Source organism: Mustelus asterias, chromosome 27 (genome assembly GCF_964213995.1).
Source record: "Mustelus asterias chromosome 27, sMusAst1.hap1.1, whole genome shotgun sequence".
NCBI lineage: Eukaryota > Metazoa > Chordata > Chondrichthyes > Carcharhiniformes > Triakidae > Mustelus > Mustelus asterias.
The window spans coordinates 33,529,454-33,547,629 of record NC_135827.1 but is presented as its reverse complement, the minus strand read 5'-3'; the positions used below and the strand labels follow the sequence as shown (position 1 = coordinate 33,547,629).

The window sequence follows — 18,176 nt, the reverse complement described above, 5'->3', positions numbered from 1 at the left end:
AAGATTACACATTAGGTTTACACATTAGATTACACATTTGGGCGGCACGGTAGCACAGTGGTTAGCACTGCTGCTTCACAGCTCCAGGGACCTGGGTTCGAATCCGGCTCGGGTCGCTGTCTGTGTGGAGTTTGCACATTCTCCCTGTGTCTGCGTGGGTTTCCTCCGGGTGCTCTGATTTCCTCCCACAGTCCAAAGATGTGCGGGCTAGGTTGATTGGCCATTCTAAATTGCCCCTTAGTGTCCCGGGATGCATAGGTTAGAGGGGTTAGTGGATAAATATGTAGGGATATGTGGATTGGGCCTGGGTGGGATTGTGGTTGGTGCAGACTCGATGGGTCGAATGGCCTCTTTCTGCACTGTCGGATTCTATGATTCTATGAGATCAAGTCTATAACAGAGAAGAAGATAATTTACTCTAACCAGCGTATGTTGGTGTGTAGGCAATGGTGTAGTGGTATTGTCACTGAGCACGTAATCCAGAGACCTAGGACAAGATCCAAGAACCTGAGTTCAAATCCCATCACAGCGGATGGTGAAAATTGAGTTCAATAAAAATCTGGAATCAAAAGTCAAATGATGACCATGAAACCATTGTTGATTGCCATCTGGTTCACTAATGTCCTTTAGGGAAGGAAATCTGCTGTCTTTATCTGGTCTGGCCTACATGTGACTCTAGAGCCACAGCAATGTGGTTGACTCTCAAATGCCCTCTGGAGGGCAGTTAGGGATGGGCAATAAATGATGACCCAGCCAGCGACGCCCATGTCCCATAAAATGAATAAAGAAAAAAAATGAGCCTTCTTTTACCCCTCTTCATCTCAACTGATCCAAAGATGTGCTGGTTAGGTTGATTGGCCATGCCAAATTGACCCTTAGTATCAGGGGATTATCAGGGCAAATGTGTGGGGTTACAGGAGTGGGACCTGGGTGGGATTGTGGTGGGTGGAGAATCGATGGGCCGAGTGGCCTCCTTCTGCACTGTAGGGATTCTATGATCAACGTTTTCTTCTATTCCTTTCTCCTCAATGTGTTTATCTAACTTCACCTTAAATACATCCGAGCTATTCTGCTTAACCACATCCAATGTCATCAAGACACCTACTTGTCGGCCTTCTCTGTCTGGAGAAAACAGCTCCAGATTGTACCGTATTGGGGTGTTCTTCATTTCATTCAGGATGTTAGCACTAATCTAAGTTGATCTTGCAATGCAGCACTGAGGAGGTGCAGCACTGTCAGATGGGATGTCATTGAGATAAGATATTAAACCGAGGGCTGGATTTTCATGAAGATGATGGGAAGTCAGACTCGGGTAAGTTCCTGACTCCACAAGCCGATCTTTGTTGAGGGGCAGACTGCCCCCACCCTGACTTATTTTTGTTCCAGCGAGGCAGGGATGGGACTGAGTAGGGGGCCGTCGCCTCTGGAGGGAAGCCTGAGATGGCAACGGAGCCGGGTGAGTGCTGAGGCCGACAGGCTAGAAGGCCCACCTCTGTTTACTGGAAGATCAGTCCAGTTACAATCGTGGCTGTTAGGCCCTCAAGCCCTTTCACCTTACAGTCTCTTAGAAAGCTGTAAATCAATCAAATACATTCATAGTATCAAGGACAAAAGGTTCAGCAACCCTTCCAAAAGATATAGGCCGGAATTCCCTGGCCGTTCATGCACCATTGCCACCACCAGCAAGGGTGGAAGATGTGGCACTCAACCAAATCTCCGTTCACTGCAGCGGGGACTGGAGAATCTCAGCTGTGGATGAGGTCAGAGAATCCCAGCCACAGGCAAGGTCGGAGAATCCCAGCTATGGACAAGTTTGGAGAATTCCTGCCATAGGCTGCAGCATGGTTTCATGTGGATTGGCATCAAACAACAATTAATCTATTCTAGCTGATGGTAAAAACCTTTGATTTTTGATTTGATTTGATTTATTATTGTCACATGTATTAGTATACAGTGAAAAGTATTGTTTTTTGCTCACTATACAGACAAAGCATACCGTTCATAGAGAAGCAAACGAGAGAGTGCAGAATGTAGTGTTACAGTCATAGCTAGGATGTAGAGAAAGATTAACTTAATGCGAGGTAGGTCCATTCAAAAGTCTGATGGCAGCAGGACAGAAGCTGTTCTTGAGTCGGTTGGTACGTGACCTCAGACTTTTGTGTCTTTTTCCCGATGGAAGAAGGTGGAAGAGAGAATGTCCGGGGTGTGTGGGGTCCTTCATTATGCTGGCTGCTTTGCCGAGGCAGCGGGAAGTGTAGACAGTGTCAGTGGATGGGAGGCTGGTTTGCATGATGGACTGGGCTTCATTCACGACCCTTTGTAGTTTCTTGCAGTCTTGGGTAGAGCAGGAGCCATACCAAGCTGTGATACAACCAGAAAGAATGCTTTCTATAGTGCATCCGTAAAAGTTGATGGGAGCCGTTGTGGACATACCAAATTTCCTTAGTCTTCTGAGAAAGTAAATGTGTTGGTGGGCTAACTTAACTATAGTGTCGGCATGGGGGGGCGGGGGCCAGGGCAGGTTGTTGGTGATCTGGACACCTAAAAACTTGAAGCTCTCGACCATTTCTACTTCATTCCCATTGATGTAGACAGGGGCATGTTCTCCACTACGCTTCCTGAAGTCAATGACTATCTCTTTCATCTTGTTGACATTGAGGGAGAGATTATTGTCGCTGCATCAGTTCACCAGATTCTCTATCTCTTTCCTGTACTCCGTCTCGTCGCTGTTTGAGATCCAACCCACCACGGGTGGTGTCATCAGCAAACTTGAAAATCGAGTTGGAGGAGAATCTGGCCAAACAGTCACAGTTGTATAAGGAGTATAGTAAGGGGGCTAGGGACACAGCCTTGTGGGGCACCGGTGTTGGAGGATAATCGTGGAGGAGGTGTTGTTGCTTGTGGCAATAAGAAGGGTGAGGTGCGCAAAGAAATTCTTACCTCAGGTTTAGCAACTCTCGCCCATTTCAGAGACGGAGAAATCACAAGCACCGCTTTGCTAAATGGCATTCGAAAAGGACCATGTTTTGGGAATTGCTGATCTGGGCAAGCTGCCGTCACTGCCGCCGGCACTGAGCTTGCTCACCAGCTCAATCACCAGCTGAATGTGCTGAGCTTAAGCTGCACAGTGGCCTCTGCGTCATCACAGCCCCTGAATTTCATTTATAAATATTGTTTCTCTTGTTTGCTGCAACCCTGCCTCTCACTATACTTTCACCCTCTTGACTGATGGATGTTTCACGACAAAACTTGAGAGGTTTGGATGGATGAGTGGGATGCTCACACCAAGCTATTTTTAATTCCATTCACTGGATGAGTCACCGCACTGAAGGCAGGAATACGCTCCCCAAGCTTTCTACTGATCAGACGCACAGTTGGGCTTCTAGACAGCTGACATTCACTCTCTCTCCTCGCACGTGGCGGGTGATCAAAGGAGCTGTCATTAACCCTGGATCAGTACCCTAACTTTCCAGAGAGACAATTGGAAGGAAAAGTGCCAGTGGCCCTGCCATTCTCCTCCATGGAATTGAATCCCTCCAGTGCAGAAGGAGGCCATTTGGCCCATGGAGTCTGCACCGACCACAATCCTACCCAGGCCCTATCCCATAACCTCACTGGCCAGCAAATGGGGAGACTGACAGATCGGGACCACTGCGCATGCGCAGAGTTCCAGAACTTTCAGACTCCGGCGCGAATAGGCCCCGCCTCCTGGGTTTTTAATGAGATTCACGACTGGGACCTCTGCAGTGCACAGAGTGCGGAGATTCAGGTGAGAAGCTGAACTGACAGAACAGTCGGGATTAAGATTAATCCCCTGACACTGGGGTCAATTTAGTAGGCCAATCAACCTAACCCGCACATCTTTGGACTGTGAGAGGAAATCGTAGCACCCGGAGGAAACCCACGCAGACACGGGGAGAATGTGCAAACTCCACACAGACAGTATTCCAAGGCTGGAATTCCTGGCACTGTGAGGCAGCAGTGCTAACCACTGTGCCACCGTGCCACCCCATTGGGAGGAAAAGTGCCTGCCATTTTCTTCTTCCATGGAATAGAATCCCTCCAGTGCAGAAAGAAGCCATTTGGCCCATTGGGCCTGCACCGACTCTCCAACAGAGCATCCCACCCAGGCCCGATCCCCGTAGCCCCATGCATTTATCCCCCTAACCTACACATCTTGGGACACTAAGGGGCAATTTAGCATGACCAATGCGCCTAACCTGCACATCCTTGGACTGTGGGAGGAAACCACAACACCCAGAGGAAACTCACACAGACACGGGGAGAACGTGCAAGCTCCACACAGACAGTCACCCAAAGCTGTAATTGAACCCGGGTCCCTGGCGCTGTGAGGCAGCAGTGATAACCACTGTGTCACTGTATTTTTTTAAAAGTTTATATTTAAGTTTATTTATTAGTCTCTCAAGTAGGCTTATATTATCACTGCAATGAAGTTACTGTGAAAATCCCCCTAGTCGCTACACTGAGGGAGAATTTAATGTGGCCAATGCACCTAACCAGCACGTCTTTCGCACTGTGAGAGGAAACAGGAGCACCCGGAGGAAGCCCACGCAGACTCGGGGAGAACGTGCAAACTTCGCACAGAGAGTGACCCAAGCTGGGAATCGAACCTGTGTCCCTGGCGCTGTGAGGCAGCAGTGCTAAGCACTGTGCCATTTTGACCCTGGACCATAAGGCCATAAGACATAGGAGCAGAATTAGGTCACTCGGCCCATCGAGTCTGCTCCGCCATTCAATCATGGCTGATATTTTTCTCATCCCCATTCTCCTGCCTTTTCCCCATTAACCCCTGATCCCCTTATTCATCAAGAACCTATCTATCTCTGTCAATGGCCTGGCCTCCACAGCCTTCTGCGGCAAAGAGTTCCACAGATTCACCACTCTCTGGCTGAAGAAATACCTCCTCATCCTTTTTAAAGGATCGTCCCTTGAGCCTGAGGTTGTGCCCTCTGGTTCTAGTTTTTCCTACTCATAGAAACATCCTCTCCATGTCCACTCTATCCGGGCCTCGCAATATCCTGTAAGTATCCTGGATGTTTTATCCCATCTCTCCCACCCCAAACTCCCATGACCAAATTGCCAGAGTAAATGAAGCTGCGGGGCTGTTTCTTAATGCATTCAGGTGTGGATTAACCACAGTGACAAAGCAAAGATCCTCCCCCCAACCCCAAATACCTTCCCCCAGGGTGCAAGATCCATCAATGTCCTTTCCCACTCCAAGGATGAAGAATGACTTCTCTGAAAGCAGAATTTGTTTTCCTAAAGTAAGATTAACTGTCCATTTCCAATGTAATCTGCTGCCTTCAGTTACCGGAGTGTAGCCCAGTTCACTTGGGGCTATGCTCTGTAAGATGTTTATTGCTGTAATCTATTTTGGCTCATGCAGTGAGCTGCATGGAATAGCCTCCCTAAGCACAAAACAAAGGCAGCCATTATTTTGTGTACATAAAAGTTTATTGACTCATTATTAATTTTATTACTAATTGAAATATTTAATGAAAGCAGAACATGAATAATTTAATTCTTCATTAGCCGAACAGAAGTTGTGTCAGCAACATGGAACAGTTCCAATAGATGGTCACAGTCTGGTCTCAGAACTTCCTGCTGCATGGAACTCTGGGTCCTGTTGCTCAGGTGTTTGACTTCCTCTCTAATCTTGTGGTCTAGTACAGTGGTTAGGCCAGGGCAGGAGGCTGGGCAACAGGGATCTGAAGAAAGAATTTTTTTTAAAACAGTTTAATGCAGTGGATAGAAAGGCGACATGGGGAAACTTGTTTTTGATAAGGTTTTGATTTGATTTATTATTGTCAAATATTGTTTCCTGCGCGCTATACAGACAAAACATACCGTCCATAGAGAAGGAAAGAGAGCGTGCAGAATGTAGTGTTACAGTCTAGGGTGTAGAGAAAGATCAACTTAATGTGAGGGAGGTCCATTCAAAAGTCTGATGGCAGCAGGGAAGAAGCTGTTCTTGAGTGGGTTGGTACATGACCTCAGACTTTTGTATCTTTTTCCCGACAGAAGAAGGTGGAAAAGAGAATGTCCGGGGTGCGTGGGGTCCTTAAATATGCTGGCTGCTTTTCTGAGGCAGCAGTAAGTGTAGACAGAGTCAATGGATGGGAGGCTGGATTGCGTGATAGACTGGGCTACGTTCACAACCTTTGGTAGTTTCTTGCGGTCTTGGACAGGGCAGGAGCCATGCCAAGCTGTGACACATCCCGAGAGGATGAACTAGAGTGCGTTGGCTGAAAAGGTGGCGGGATCAGATTCAAAAGTAATTTTTGTACTGAAGGGCAATAATGATTACAGGGCTGTGGGGAAAGCATAGAGATATGTACGCTGAGGGGGGGGGAGAGGGGGTTTCAGACTGAGGCACCCCACCCCCCACCACACCACCCCCAGGATGGAGAAAATGTTTAATGTCACTTTCCTACCCTACCCATACCGGCTCCCACTCGCCTAAAAATGGAGGCGAGCTGGGATAAGGCCATTAAGCAGACATTTAAGGACCTTAGGTAGCACCCGTCTGATAGGCCAAATGGCCTCTTTTTAAAAATGTATTTGTTCATGGGATGTGGGCGTCGCTGGCTGGGTCAGTATTTATTGCCCATCCCTGAAGACATTTAAGAGTCAACCACATTGCTGTGGCTCTGGAGTCACATGTAGGCCAGACCGGGTAAGGACAGCAGATTTCCTTCCCGAAAGGACATTAGTGAACCAGATGGATTTTTACAACAATTGATGGGAGTTTAATACTCACCATTAGACTTTTGATTCCAGACTTCCTTAATTGAATTTAAATTTCACCATCGCTGTGGTGGCATTCGAAGCTGGGTCCCCAGACCTTTTCCCTGAGTCTCTGAAATACTAGTCCAACGACAACGCCACTATGCCACTCCCTGCTTCTGTGATCTCTGATATGATAGGTGGGATTTTCCACACCCGCAGCGGCATGTTTCAGGGTGGCAGAGGGGACCTGTCATTGGCGGGTAATGGAATCTTAAGGTCCCACTGCTGTCAACAATGGTTTCCCATTGCGTGCATTCCCTGGAAACTGCCGCGGGGGGGGGTTAAACGTTGGTGGGGCTGGGAGGTCCTGCCAGCGGTAATGCCTGGAAAATTCCAGCCTATGAGCAGGATTTTCCAGTCCTGCCCACCCCCAAGAGTGGAAATTCCGCCCCAAAGTCAGTGGACCTTTTCCTGTTGTGTCAAATTTTCCGTTCCGCCTGCGACGACTCCCGCTGCAGCCGGGACTGGAAACTTTAGGCCAAATGGAAATTGGAAAACTGGCTTCTGATTTGCTTTACGTGATTTGCTTTGCGTTTGCCCTGGTTTAGTTTGTGTCGCCTTCCAAACAGACCCCAATTTCACCCCCCCACATCGCATTCACAACTTCACATTGAACCCCTTTCCGCTCACGAACCTGGTCGGTTCGGCTTCCACCTGAGATCCACCAGATGTGCCAATCCGAGTGGCCAGCCTTCTCCTATCCTTTATAATCCAGCATCTGTTGCTCATGTCTGATGCCCATTCTCTTGCCAGACACCTTGGATGTCTGAGCTGCTCAGTATGCCGCAACAGCCTCACATCTCTGTCAAACCAATCTGATTAAGTTGGACAAGAGAGAAATTGGAAACCAAACAGAGTTTTCATTTGTTCTGCTGGGATAGAGCAGGATGCTGTTTAAAAAAAAAATACATTTATCCAAAAGAAAACGTGTGAATTAGAAACCCGCATTGCCTTGCTGGGAGGGTGGATTTGGATCATTCAAAGCGGAAATAAAAATGGGCCTGAGAGCAAAAAAAACACCATCTGCTGGAAAAAAAACAACATTCTCTTTCAAGAATTAACAGTGATCTTTATTTTATTTTGTTCAGTTCCCCTGAAAACAGGCCAGTTCCTTAGAAGCCACCTATGTTCTCTGCTCACAGTACATGGAGAATGGAAAATCGCTTTAACTTTCTGGTCCCTTAATTCTCTCATCCAAAAACGTAATTTTGCAATACGTCATTCCTGGATCCTCTGCCTTCAGTTAGGAACATAGGAGCGGAAGTCGGCAAATTCAGCCCTTCGAGCCCGCTCCGCCACTCAATCAGATCACGGCTGATCTCTCCCTGGGTCTCAAATCCACCTCTCCACCTGTTCCCTATATCCCTTTAACCCTTTTTTAATGAGAAACATATCTATTTCCTTCTTGAAACCATTTAATGATTCAGACTCCACCGCGCTATGGGGGCAGCAAATTCCCCAAATTCACCACCCTCTGCGAGAAGTAGTTCCTCCTCATCTCAGTTTTAAATCTACCACCTCTCAACCTATACCTGTGACCTCTTGTTCTAGATTGCCCCATAACAGGAAACATTTGGTCTGCATTTACTTTATCAATCCTTTTTAAAAATTTTATATACCTCGATCAGATCCCCTGTCATTCTTCTGAATGTGGAGATGCCGGCGTTGGACTGGGGTAAGCACAGTAAGAAGTCTCACAACACCAGGTTAAAGTCCAACAGGTTAAAGCTTATGGTATTTGCTACCAAATAAACCTGTTGGACTTTAACCTGGTGTTGTGAGACTTCTTACTATTCTTCTGAACTCCAGCAGGTATAAGCCCAAATGGTTCAACCTCTCTTCATACATCAACCCTTTCATCCCTGGAATCAGTCTGGTGACCAATCCAGTTGATTTGCTTCCTCCTGCGTTTTCCTCCTCTGTCATTCTATTGAATAGTAAGTGCCAAATTATTCCTATTGGGCGGGATTTTATGGCCTCGCTCGACCCAAAACTGTAAAATCCCACCCGAGGTCAACGGACCTTCCCATGCTCCGCCCCTCGCCCACTCCGATTCCCGTGGCGGGCAGGCCGATAAAATTCCGGCCAATGTCTCCAATGATTCCATTGGCAGGAGCACTCTTCGTTGTAGAGCTGAGAGGTTTGAACAACGAAAGCTCCAGATCTGATTCCTGGTCAGTACCGAGGCAGCTGACCGCAGCCAGGATGATGAATGGAACTAATTAGTCGGCCTCTGTGTTCCAGGGTTGGTCAGCTGTGTCATTCCTGCTTTAGACAACCTGTGCGATAAATGACTGCAATTGCAGAGACGCCGAATCACATTGAAGCACCTCCGACTACATCACGCGATGAATTACTCATTGGAAGTGGGGGTCGGATTAGCTCAGTTAGCTGGATGGCTGGTTTGTGGTGCAGAGAGGCGCCAACAACACGGGTTCAATTCCCGTTCCGGCTGAGGTTATTCATGAAGGCCCTGCCCCTCAGTGATCCTCAGGTTAAATCACCACCAATCAGCTCTACTCTCTTAAAAAACGGCAACCTCTGGGACTTTGGCGACTTTCATTGGAAGTGAAAATGCTGAGGAAATCAGAAATACAAAGGGATTTGGGGAGTCATTGTTCAAGATTCTCTTAAGGTTAGCGTGCAGGTTCAGTCGGCAGTTAGGAAGGCAAATGCAATGTTAGCATTCATGTCGCGAGGGCGAGAATGCAAGAACAGGAATGTACTTCTGAGGCGATATAAGGCTCTGGTCAGACCCCATTTGGAGTATTGTGAGCAGTTTTGAGCCCCGTATCTAAGGAAGGATGTGCTGGCCTTGGAAAGGGTCCCGAGGAGGTTCACAAGAATGATCCCTGGAATGAAGAGGTTGTCGTATGACAAATGGTTGAGGACTCTGGGTCTGTACTTGTTAGAGTTTAGAAGGATGAGGGGGGGATCTTATTGAAACTTACAGGATACTGCGAGGCCTGGATAGAGTGGATGTGGGGAGGATGTTTCCACTAATAGGAAAAACTAGAACCAGAGGGCACAACCTCAGACTAAAGGGATGATCCTTTAAAACTGAGGTAAGGAGGAATTTCTTCAGCCAGAGAGTAGTGAATCTGTGGAACATTTGGCCGCAGAAGACTGTGGAGGCCAGGTCATTGAGTGTCTTTAAGACAGAGATAGATAGGTTCTTGATTAATAAGGGGATCAGGGGTGATGGGGAAAAGGCAGGAGAATGGGGATGAGAAAAATATCAGCCATGATTGAATGGAGGAACAGACTCGATGGGCCGAGTGGCCTAATTCTGCTCCTATGTCTTATAGTTTTATGGTCTTACAGTGACCCTTGGTATGTGGCCGGTGTTAGGTGGTGCATTGCTCTGCTGAAGTGTTCGTTATAGTTTCAGTAATTCCCATGATGTCTCATGGACAGCTTCAGTTTAGCTCCTTTCTAAATTTATTTCATGGGATGTGGGCATCGCTGGCAAGGCCAACATTTGTTGCCCATCCCTAATTGCCCTTGAATTGAGTGACTTGCTAGGCCATTTCCAGAGGGCAGTTGAGAGTTAACCAGATTGTTGTAGATCTGGAGTCACAAAGTGAGGACCAGACTAGTGAAGCAGATGGGTTTTATTTATGGCAATTGATGGTAGTTGTCATGGTCACCATCACCGAGACTACCTTTCTATTCCAGATTTTTAGGAATTGAATCATAGCCCACCAGTTGCCGTGGTGGGATTTGAACCCATGTGCCCAGAGCATTAGCCTGGGTTCTTGGATGACAAGTCCAACAACATTACCGCCATGCCACCTTCTCCCTGGTTTGATTTTGAGAGACAAAAACAGAAAATGCTGGAAAATCTCAGCAGCGTCTGTGAGGAGAGAATAGAGCCAATGTTTTGAGTCTGGATGACCCTTCGTCAGAGCTGAAGAAGGGTCTGACGAAGGGTCATCCAGACTCAAAACGTTGGCTCTATTCTCTCCCCACAGATGCTGTCAGACCTGCTGAGATTTTCCAGCATTTTCTGTTTTTGTTTCAGATTCCAGCATCCGTAGTATTTTGCTTTGATTCAGAGAGATCTGAGTTGACTAGTTTTACCTGGAGATTGAATTGTTTAACTGTTGTACCAGTCTAATTCAATTCTTGCAGGGACTTGGCATATCTGGTCCATAAAGCTTTATCTCTGTTTTCTCCGTGGGTTTGAGCCCCAATCTGGCGGTGGGTTTTTCCGGATTAAGATAAGCACACATGGGAGGTGTAGACCGTAGAATACATCAGGATATTTCCCAGTGAGTGAATTAATTGGAGAAAAACAATTGCCACTCTCCATCCCAAGAGTTGGCACCTAGTGCACACCCGTCGGCTCTCAAACTCCTGCTGCCATTTAACGCGGACTTGAGCATTGATTGACAACGGGCAGGACTTCTGTCCACCTTTGGAAGGACGTTCCGCCCGTAAGAGCTGTTGGCAATCAGATTGGTTGACAGCTCTTCAACCCGGCCAGGCACAGTGCTGCAGTGGCCAGAAGCAGTACTGCAGTGCTCCACCTGCAACTAAGTCCAGGGACCCCTGAAAAGGTGAGTCCCAAGGGTCCTGCGGTCAGGATGATAGGGAACACCCGGTGGGGGGAGGTTGGGGAGGGGGGAGATCGTGGCTTCAGTGGGTAGACCAGGCAGGGGTGGGGGCTCCCAGAGTTCCAACGTCCCGGGGGGCCCTATCTCTGAGGGGCCTTCAGAGTGTGGCAATCCCCACCCAACACAGGATGGGAAAATGTTTAATGCCACTATTCCACCTTACCCACACCACGCACCAACCTAAAAATTGAGGCAGGGTGGGAAAAGACCATTAAGTGGCCATTTAAAGACCTCAATAATTGAAGGCCCTGCAATCCAAGCGTGAAGCTCCTTCACTCACTACCGCCCACCCCAGTCAAATTCTGCACGTAATGGTTCCTTCCAAGTCACACACCGTCGTGACTCGGACATGCGCCCATCATCCCATTATTGTTCGTGCCTCCAAATCCTCACCCTCACTACCATCTGCAATGTCTGTGGAAACACCTTCAACACATAGAATCATAGAATCCCTACAGTGCAGAAGGAAGCCATTCAGCCCATCGAGCCTGCACCAACAACAATCCCACCCAGACTCTATCCGCATAACCCCACGTATTTAGAATCATAGAATCTCTATAGTACAGAAGGAGGCCATTCAGCCTATCGAACCTGCACCAACAACAATCCCACCCAGGCCGTATCCATATAACCCCACGTATTTACCCTGCAGATCCCCCTGACACTAAGCAATGATAATCAACCTAACTTGCATATCTTTGGACTGTGGGAGGAAACCGGAGCACCCGGAGAAAACCCATGCAGACACAGGGAGAATGTGCAAGTTCCACACAGACAGTAACCCAAGGCTGGAATCAAACCCGGGTCCCTGGCACTGTGAGGCAACAGTGCTAACCACTGCATCACCGTGCCATCCGTTGCCAAGAAGACAGCTCACCAATACCTTCTTGAGGGGAACTATTGGATGGGGAATAGATTTTGCCATTGCCAGCAATGTCCACATTTCATAAATGTATACATGTGGCTTGTTTAAAAATAACAACACCCCACTGGAAGATTTGACTTGATAATGTCCCGCACTGTCCAGTTATACTCTCTAATATAGATAGTGGCACTAGCTTTGTCATCCATGGTGTTTTTGTCTGTTTGTTCTGCTGTAGTCATATCATTCACTCAATTATGGTCTGTTTCTTACGTTGGCTTAAATAGTTACCTGTTCCTCTCTTTAATCCAGTCCCAGCAATGATTACATCTCATCCCAACACCACTATTGCCATTAAAGGCCAGAACAAGGAACTTAACTGTACAGCCCGTGGAGAGCGGCCAATCATAATTCGCTGGGAGAAGGAGGACACAGTGATTGACCCAGACAGGATGTTCCGGTACTCAGTGGCGACCAAGGACAATGGAGAAGAGGTTGTCTCGACATTGAAGGTAGGCTTATCACACTTAGTGCTAACCACTGTGCTACCGTGCCACCCATATGTACAGGAGAGGAAGCTAGAGGTAGAGAGTGAGCTTATTGTAATAAATCCACAGAGGCAAAGGTCCCGTCACCAAAATTTCCTTTATTTACAAGGCATAGTACATAACAGAGTGCTCTCTGTGTGCTCCCTGCTGTGGAGATGCCGGCGTTGGACTGGGGTAAACACAGTAAGAAGTCTAACAACACCAGGTTAAAGTCTCCCTGCTTCAGCAGGCAGAGAGACTGACACACCTACTTTAAATAGGGAACATGAGGCTCCCCTGATTGGGCCATCAATTAGGACTCAATCAGGGACATCTTTTAGTGTGGACTCAATCAGAGACATTTTTTGCTGTCCAACCAAATAAACAAAATCAAATTAACTCAGGGACAACTCAAAAGGGGCAGCTCTCAAAAAGGAGAGGAACCGCCTGAGACAAAAGACAAAGCGGAAAGAAAACTTAAAACATCAAATTAAAATGTGATTAAAGAGGTCAATGATACACCCCCGTCCCTGTGGTGCCCAGCGGGCATGGAAGGCATCAGCTGTGCCCTTGGACACTGAATGCTCCCTTTCCAGGGACACCGGGCCATGAATGTAGCCACGGTGGAAAGGCAGACAGTCGGGTTGGACGACGGGATCTATAGATGGGGGACTCAATCAGGGAATTCATACTCTAGCAGGCCCGACTGAAGTCATCACACTTATGCTGATTGAGGTAAATGAAGAGGGGTAGGAAATGGCTCCAGCTCTCCAGTCGGTCCCTGACACCTCAACAAGATTCCGCCCAATCGTATTTCCAGTTGTGGCAACCGTTCGAAGAAGAAATCCTTATGGATGTGGTTTACGTTGACAGAAAAACGGGTTGGGTTGATTGGCCATGCTAAATTGCTACTTAGTGTCCTGAGATGCATAGGTTAGAGGGATTAGTGGGTGGATATGGGGTTGGGCCTGGGTGGGATTGTGGCAGACTCGATGGGCCAAATGGCCCCTTTCTGCACTGTAGGGTTTCTATGATTCTACGATTCTATGATTCTATGAAATGGCCTCCTTCTGTACTGTAGGATTCTCTGATTCTGTACGCACCCACTTTACCCACCTTCCTTTTCCCTACATCACTCACTCATCCATTCACTGACCCACACTCAAGGGCTGGAACGCCATTCAGAATACGGCAACCAGAAACAAAAGGGGGTCATGTGCTGACTTCCCCTGGCTCTACTCCACTCAAGTGCTTCCGGGAGACACTGCACTTTAAAGCTGGAAAGTTTTCGTCGAGGCAGACACGAGAGGCAGGCCAATGAGCAAGCCAAGCTGTTGACCAAGTCATTGCAACCCGCATTGCTAAATGAAAAGAAAATGTCAGGCAGGAGCTGCAGTTTACATCGGCCAAGGTGGATATTTTCATCAAGTGGCCAAGATTGCAGGCGAATATAACTCCTTGACGAAAATGAAACAGCATTAAGGCACGGGAAGAAGTGCCTCTATAACTGCGCCGCCTGTGCACCAGGTAACAAGAGCCTTTTGCTGAGAAAATTGCTACTTAGCAGAGCACCGCGGCTCCCTGCCGAGGCGGGATCCCAATCAGCACTCCGCTTCCCCAGGTTGCAGGATCTGATTAGAACTGAACAAGAATCATCAAGTGAAAAATGCCTCGGTGCTGATTAGAATCGACCGGCAGGCTTTCGACGGACGAGGGTTCCAACGCTGAAGACACACTGACCACATTCAATGTTTAATCAAAGGACCCAACAAGCGCTGATAAACAGCCAAATGCTTTTACCCAGATTTTTTAATTTTAAAATTCCCTCCTACTTTATACAACTATCAAAGGCGATGTTCCAAACAGGGCTGCATTTGCCTTGACGTTTATTTTTTGGATGAGAATCATAGAATCCCTACAGTGCCTTGTTTATTAATATATACACATATACATTAAACAAAATAAGTGACAGCCATTTGCTTGACCAATCAGGCTTAAATTTCAAGCAATGCTTGGCAGTTAACTGTCAGTCACCATCAACTGCTGCATTTTTCCATGACAACGTGTCTAGTAGAGCGTACTTGCCAACCGATCAACTCTCTTTCCTCATACAGTTTCCATGTTTGGATTTCCCTTGCATTGTATTCTGATGAATGTCCTGATGAGTGCAAGATGAAAAGCTTTGACGAAACAAAGTCTCTTTTTTCAGCAATACACAAGTTCTGTGCTACCAAACAACTAAATCGATACTTGTTAATTTTGTCCATTTGTCCCTTAGAGAACCTCTCATTAGATCACGTGTTGACAAGATAATCCTAAATCCCGTAGATGCAGGGAGGATATTCCTGATGGTGGGGGAGTCTAGAACCAGGGGTCACAATCTGAGGATTCAGGGTAGACCATTTAGAAGAGAGGTGAGGAGACATTTCTTCACCCAAAGAGTGGTGAGCCTGTGGAATTCACTACCACAGGAAGTAGTTGATGCCAAAACATTGAATTTATTCGAGAGGCGTCTGGATATAGCACTCTGGGGAGAATTCTCCTATCTTCTATGTTTCTAAACTTACAGGTCCAATGCCAGTCGCGTTCAAGGTAAAATAATTTCTGGTTTCAATCCTTAGACAGGCATTTGGGTCCCTTACTGGCCACTTCAGGGTTTAGCTGTCCACCAGGGGATGCCCCGACAGTGCTCAAACCACTTTGGCATAAGATGTGTTTCGAATGCTGAATAGGTTCAGGAGATTGAAACAAAAACAGAAAATGCTGGAAAAACTCAACAGGTCTGGCAGCATCCGTGGAGGGAGAAAATTGAGTTAACGTTTGGAGCCCGTGTGACTTTTCTTCCGAGCTCTGAAGAAGATTCATATTGGACTCAAAATGGTAACTCTTGTTTCCCTCTTCACAGATGCTGCCAAACCTGCTGAGTTTTTCCAGCATTTTCTGTTTTTGTTTCAGAATTCCAGCATCTGCAGTATTTTGTCTTTATTTTAGGTTTGGGAGATTGTTTCTTTAAATTAAACCTCTTTGCATTTTCCTGGGGAAAACGGGTGTAAAGTCCAGTTTCAGCATCATTCCAGAGTCCACTAACTTTCCACCATCAAAGATTCCTCCCTCGGCTGCAGAATCCATCATAGGAAGGATGTGATTGCACTGGAGGGGGTGCAGAGGAGATTCACCAGGATACTGCCTGGGATGGAGCATTTAAGTTATGACGAGAGGTTGGATAGGCTTGGGTTGTTTTCGTTGGAGCAGAGAAGACTGAGGGAGCAACCTGATCGAGGTGTACAAGATTATGAGGGGAAAGGACAGAGTGGATAAGGAGCAGCTGTTCCCCTAAGGGTCAGCCATGAGGGAACATAGGTTCCAGGTGAGGGGTAGGAGATTTAGGGGGACTTTGAGGAAAAACGTTTTTACCCAGAGGGCAATGACGGTCTGGAATGCGCTGCCTGCGAGGGCGGTGGAGGCGGGTTACCTCACATCTTTCAAAAAGTGATCAGCACTTGGCACATCTTAACATTCAGGGCTATGGGCCAAGTGCTGGTAGATGGGATTAGGTGGGAGGTCAGGTGTTTCTCACATGTAGGTGCAGACTTAATGGGCCAAAGGGCCTCTTCTACACTGTCTGATTCGATGAAATAAGACATTTGGTCTAAGCTGGTGCTGGCTCTGAACTCTTCATATACTCTAGGTTAAAGTTGGTACACTGTATTTGTCAATACTGTTTGTGTACTTGGTGGCAGTTTGTGTGAGTTTTGTTAGAGAGTTGGGGCCTCACACGTGACACTTTGTTGCAATGTTCAATTTCTGCCCTGTTGCCTGTCTCCTGTAGATTACGCCTGCGGATCGAGGGGATTCCGGCTTCTTCTCCTGCCACGCAATCAATTCCTATGGCGAGGACCGAGGACTCATTCAACTCACAGTTCAAGGTACTCGTTACGATTACGCGCGCATTTTGCCTGTTTGATGCATCTGAACTCTGGAGGAAAGCTGTTGATATTTATCAGCAGCACCTTTACACTCAACTCCAGGATCTCAGCACAACTCCTGTTGAAGGTGCGGAGTGTCTCAATCCAGATTTGCGGCCAATGCAGGTCCTCAAGCCTTTTGCACTGAACATTCACACTGACTCAATGCTTTGTCCCGAAAAGCCAGAGGAGTAGTTGAGATTCTCACAAGTGTCTAAACGTGTTGCAAGGAGATTTAACAGCAAATATACAAGGAGGTTGCATCATCCCATTCCCTCGCACAAGACTTCAATCTTATATATCGTTCTCAATATTACTTTTCTCCAATGGTCAGATTTACCGGGGTATTTTTGCATGCATGTGTCACCGATGTCTTAAAATATGTGGGGGGAGGGCCTGGGTGGGATTGTGGTCGGTGCAGACTCGATGGGCCGAATGGCCTCCTTCTGCACTGTAGGGTTTCTATGTTAATTGCAGCCCACATTTATTTCTGATATCTTGTATATATTACCATAGAATCCCTACAGTGCAGAAAGAGGCCATTGAGTTAACACCTAGTCTCCAAAAGAGCATTCCGTCCAGGCCCTTCCCTCCACCCTACCCCCATTACTTACCAATCCACCTAACGTACACATCATTCAATTGTGGGAGGAAATCGGAGCACCCGGAGGAAACTCACACAGACACAGGGAGAATGTGCAAACTCCACACAGATGGTTATCCAAGGCCAAGAATTGAACCCGGGTCCCTGGCGCTGTGAGGCAGCAGTACCTCACAGTGTGCCACCGTGCCGCCCTAAGTTCAGCCTGTGTTCAGTGAGGGATAAAGTCACTCAAAAGTCAAAGGTCATAGAATCCCTAACGTGCAGAAGGAGGCCATTTGGTCCATCAAGTTTGCACCAACTCTCCGGAAGAGCATCTTAACCAGGCCCTATCCCCATAACCCCACACATTTACCTCGCTAATCCCCCTAACCTCCACACCCTGGGATACTAATCGGCAATTTAGCTTAGTCAATCCATCTAATCTGACATCTTTGGACTGCGGGAGAAAACTGTAGGACCCAGAGGAAACCCACGCAGACACGGGGAGAATGTACAAACCCCGCACAGACAGTGACCCGAGACCAGAACTGAACCCGGGTCCCTGATGCTGTGAAGCAGCAGCAGTGCTAACCACTGTGCCACCATGCCGCCCTGACTTCAGCCTGTGTTCAGTGAGATAAGAGGGATAAAGTCACGAGCAAGTCAAAGATCAACTCGTCATAACTTCTGTCTTTGCTTCTATTTTCATTGTGAGAGCAGAGGCAAAAAATACAGTCATCCTCAGTGCTCTGCCTGCTTCCCATCAGGTCCACCCCTGACATGTTGACTTCATAGAATCATAGAAATCCT

General features: G+C 47.3%; 2 protein-coding genes across 2 annotated transcripts in view; one reads left to right on the top strand and one right to left on the bottom strand.

Annotated features, from left to right (window-relative positions):
* Window positions 1-18,176, bottom strand: part of c2cd2l (c2cd2 like) — a 663,422-nt gene that overhangs the window by 213,321 nt on the left and 431,925 nt on the right. The gene's annotated exons all lie outside the window — the stretch shown is intronic.
* Window positions 1-18,176, top strand: part of dscaml1 (Down syndrome cell adhesion molecule like 1) — a 601,890-nt gene that overhangs the window by 416,341 nt on the left and 167,373 nt on the right. Inside the window, exons 11-12 of the mRNA XM_078198958.1 lie at window positions 12,604-12,803; window positions 16,648-16,744. Coding sequence (XP_078055084.1) covers window positions 12,604-12,803; window positions 16,648-16,744 — 297 coding nt within the window. The remainder of the gene's footprint in view (window positions 1-12,603; window positions 12,804-16,647; window positions 16,745-18,176) is intronic.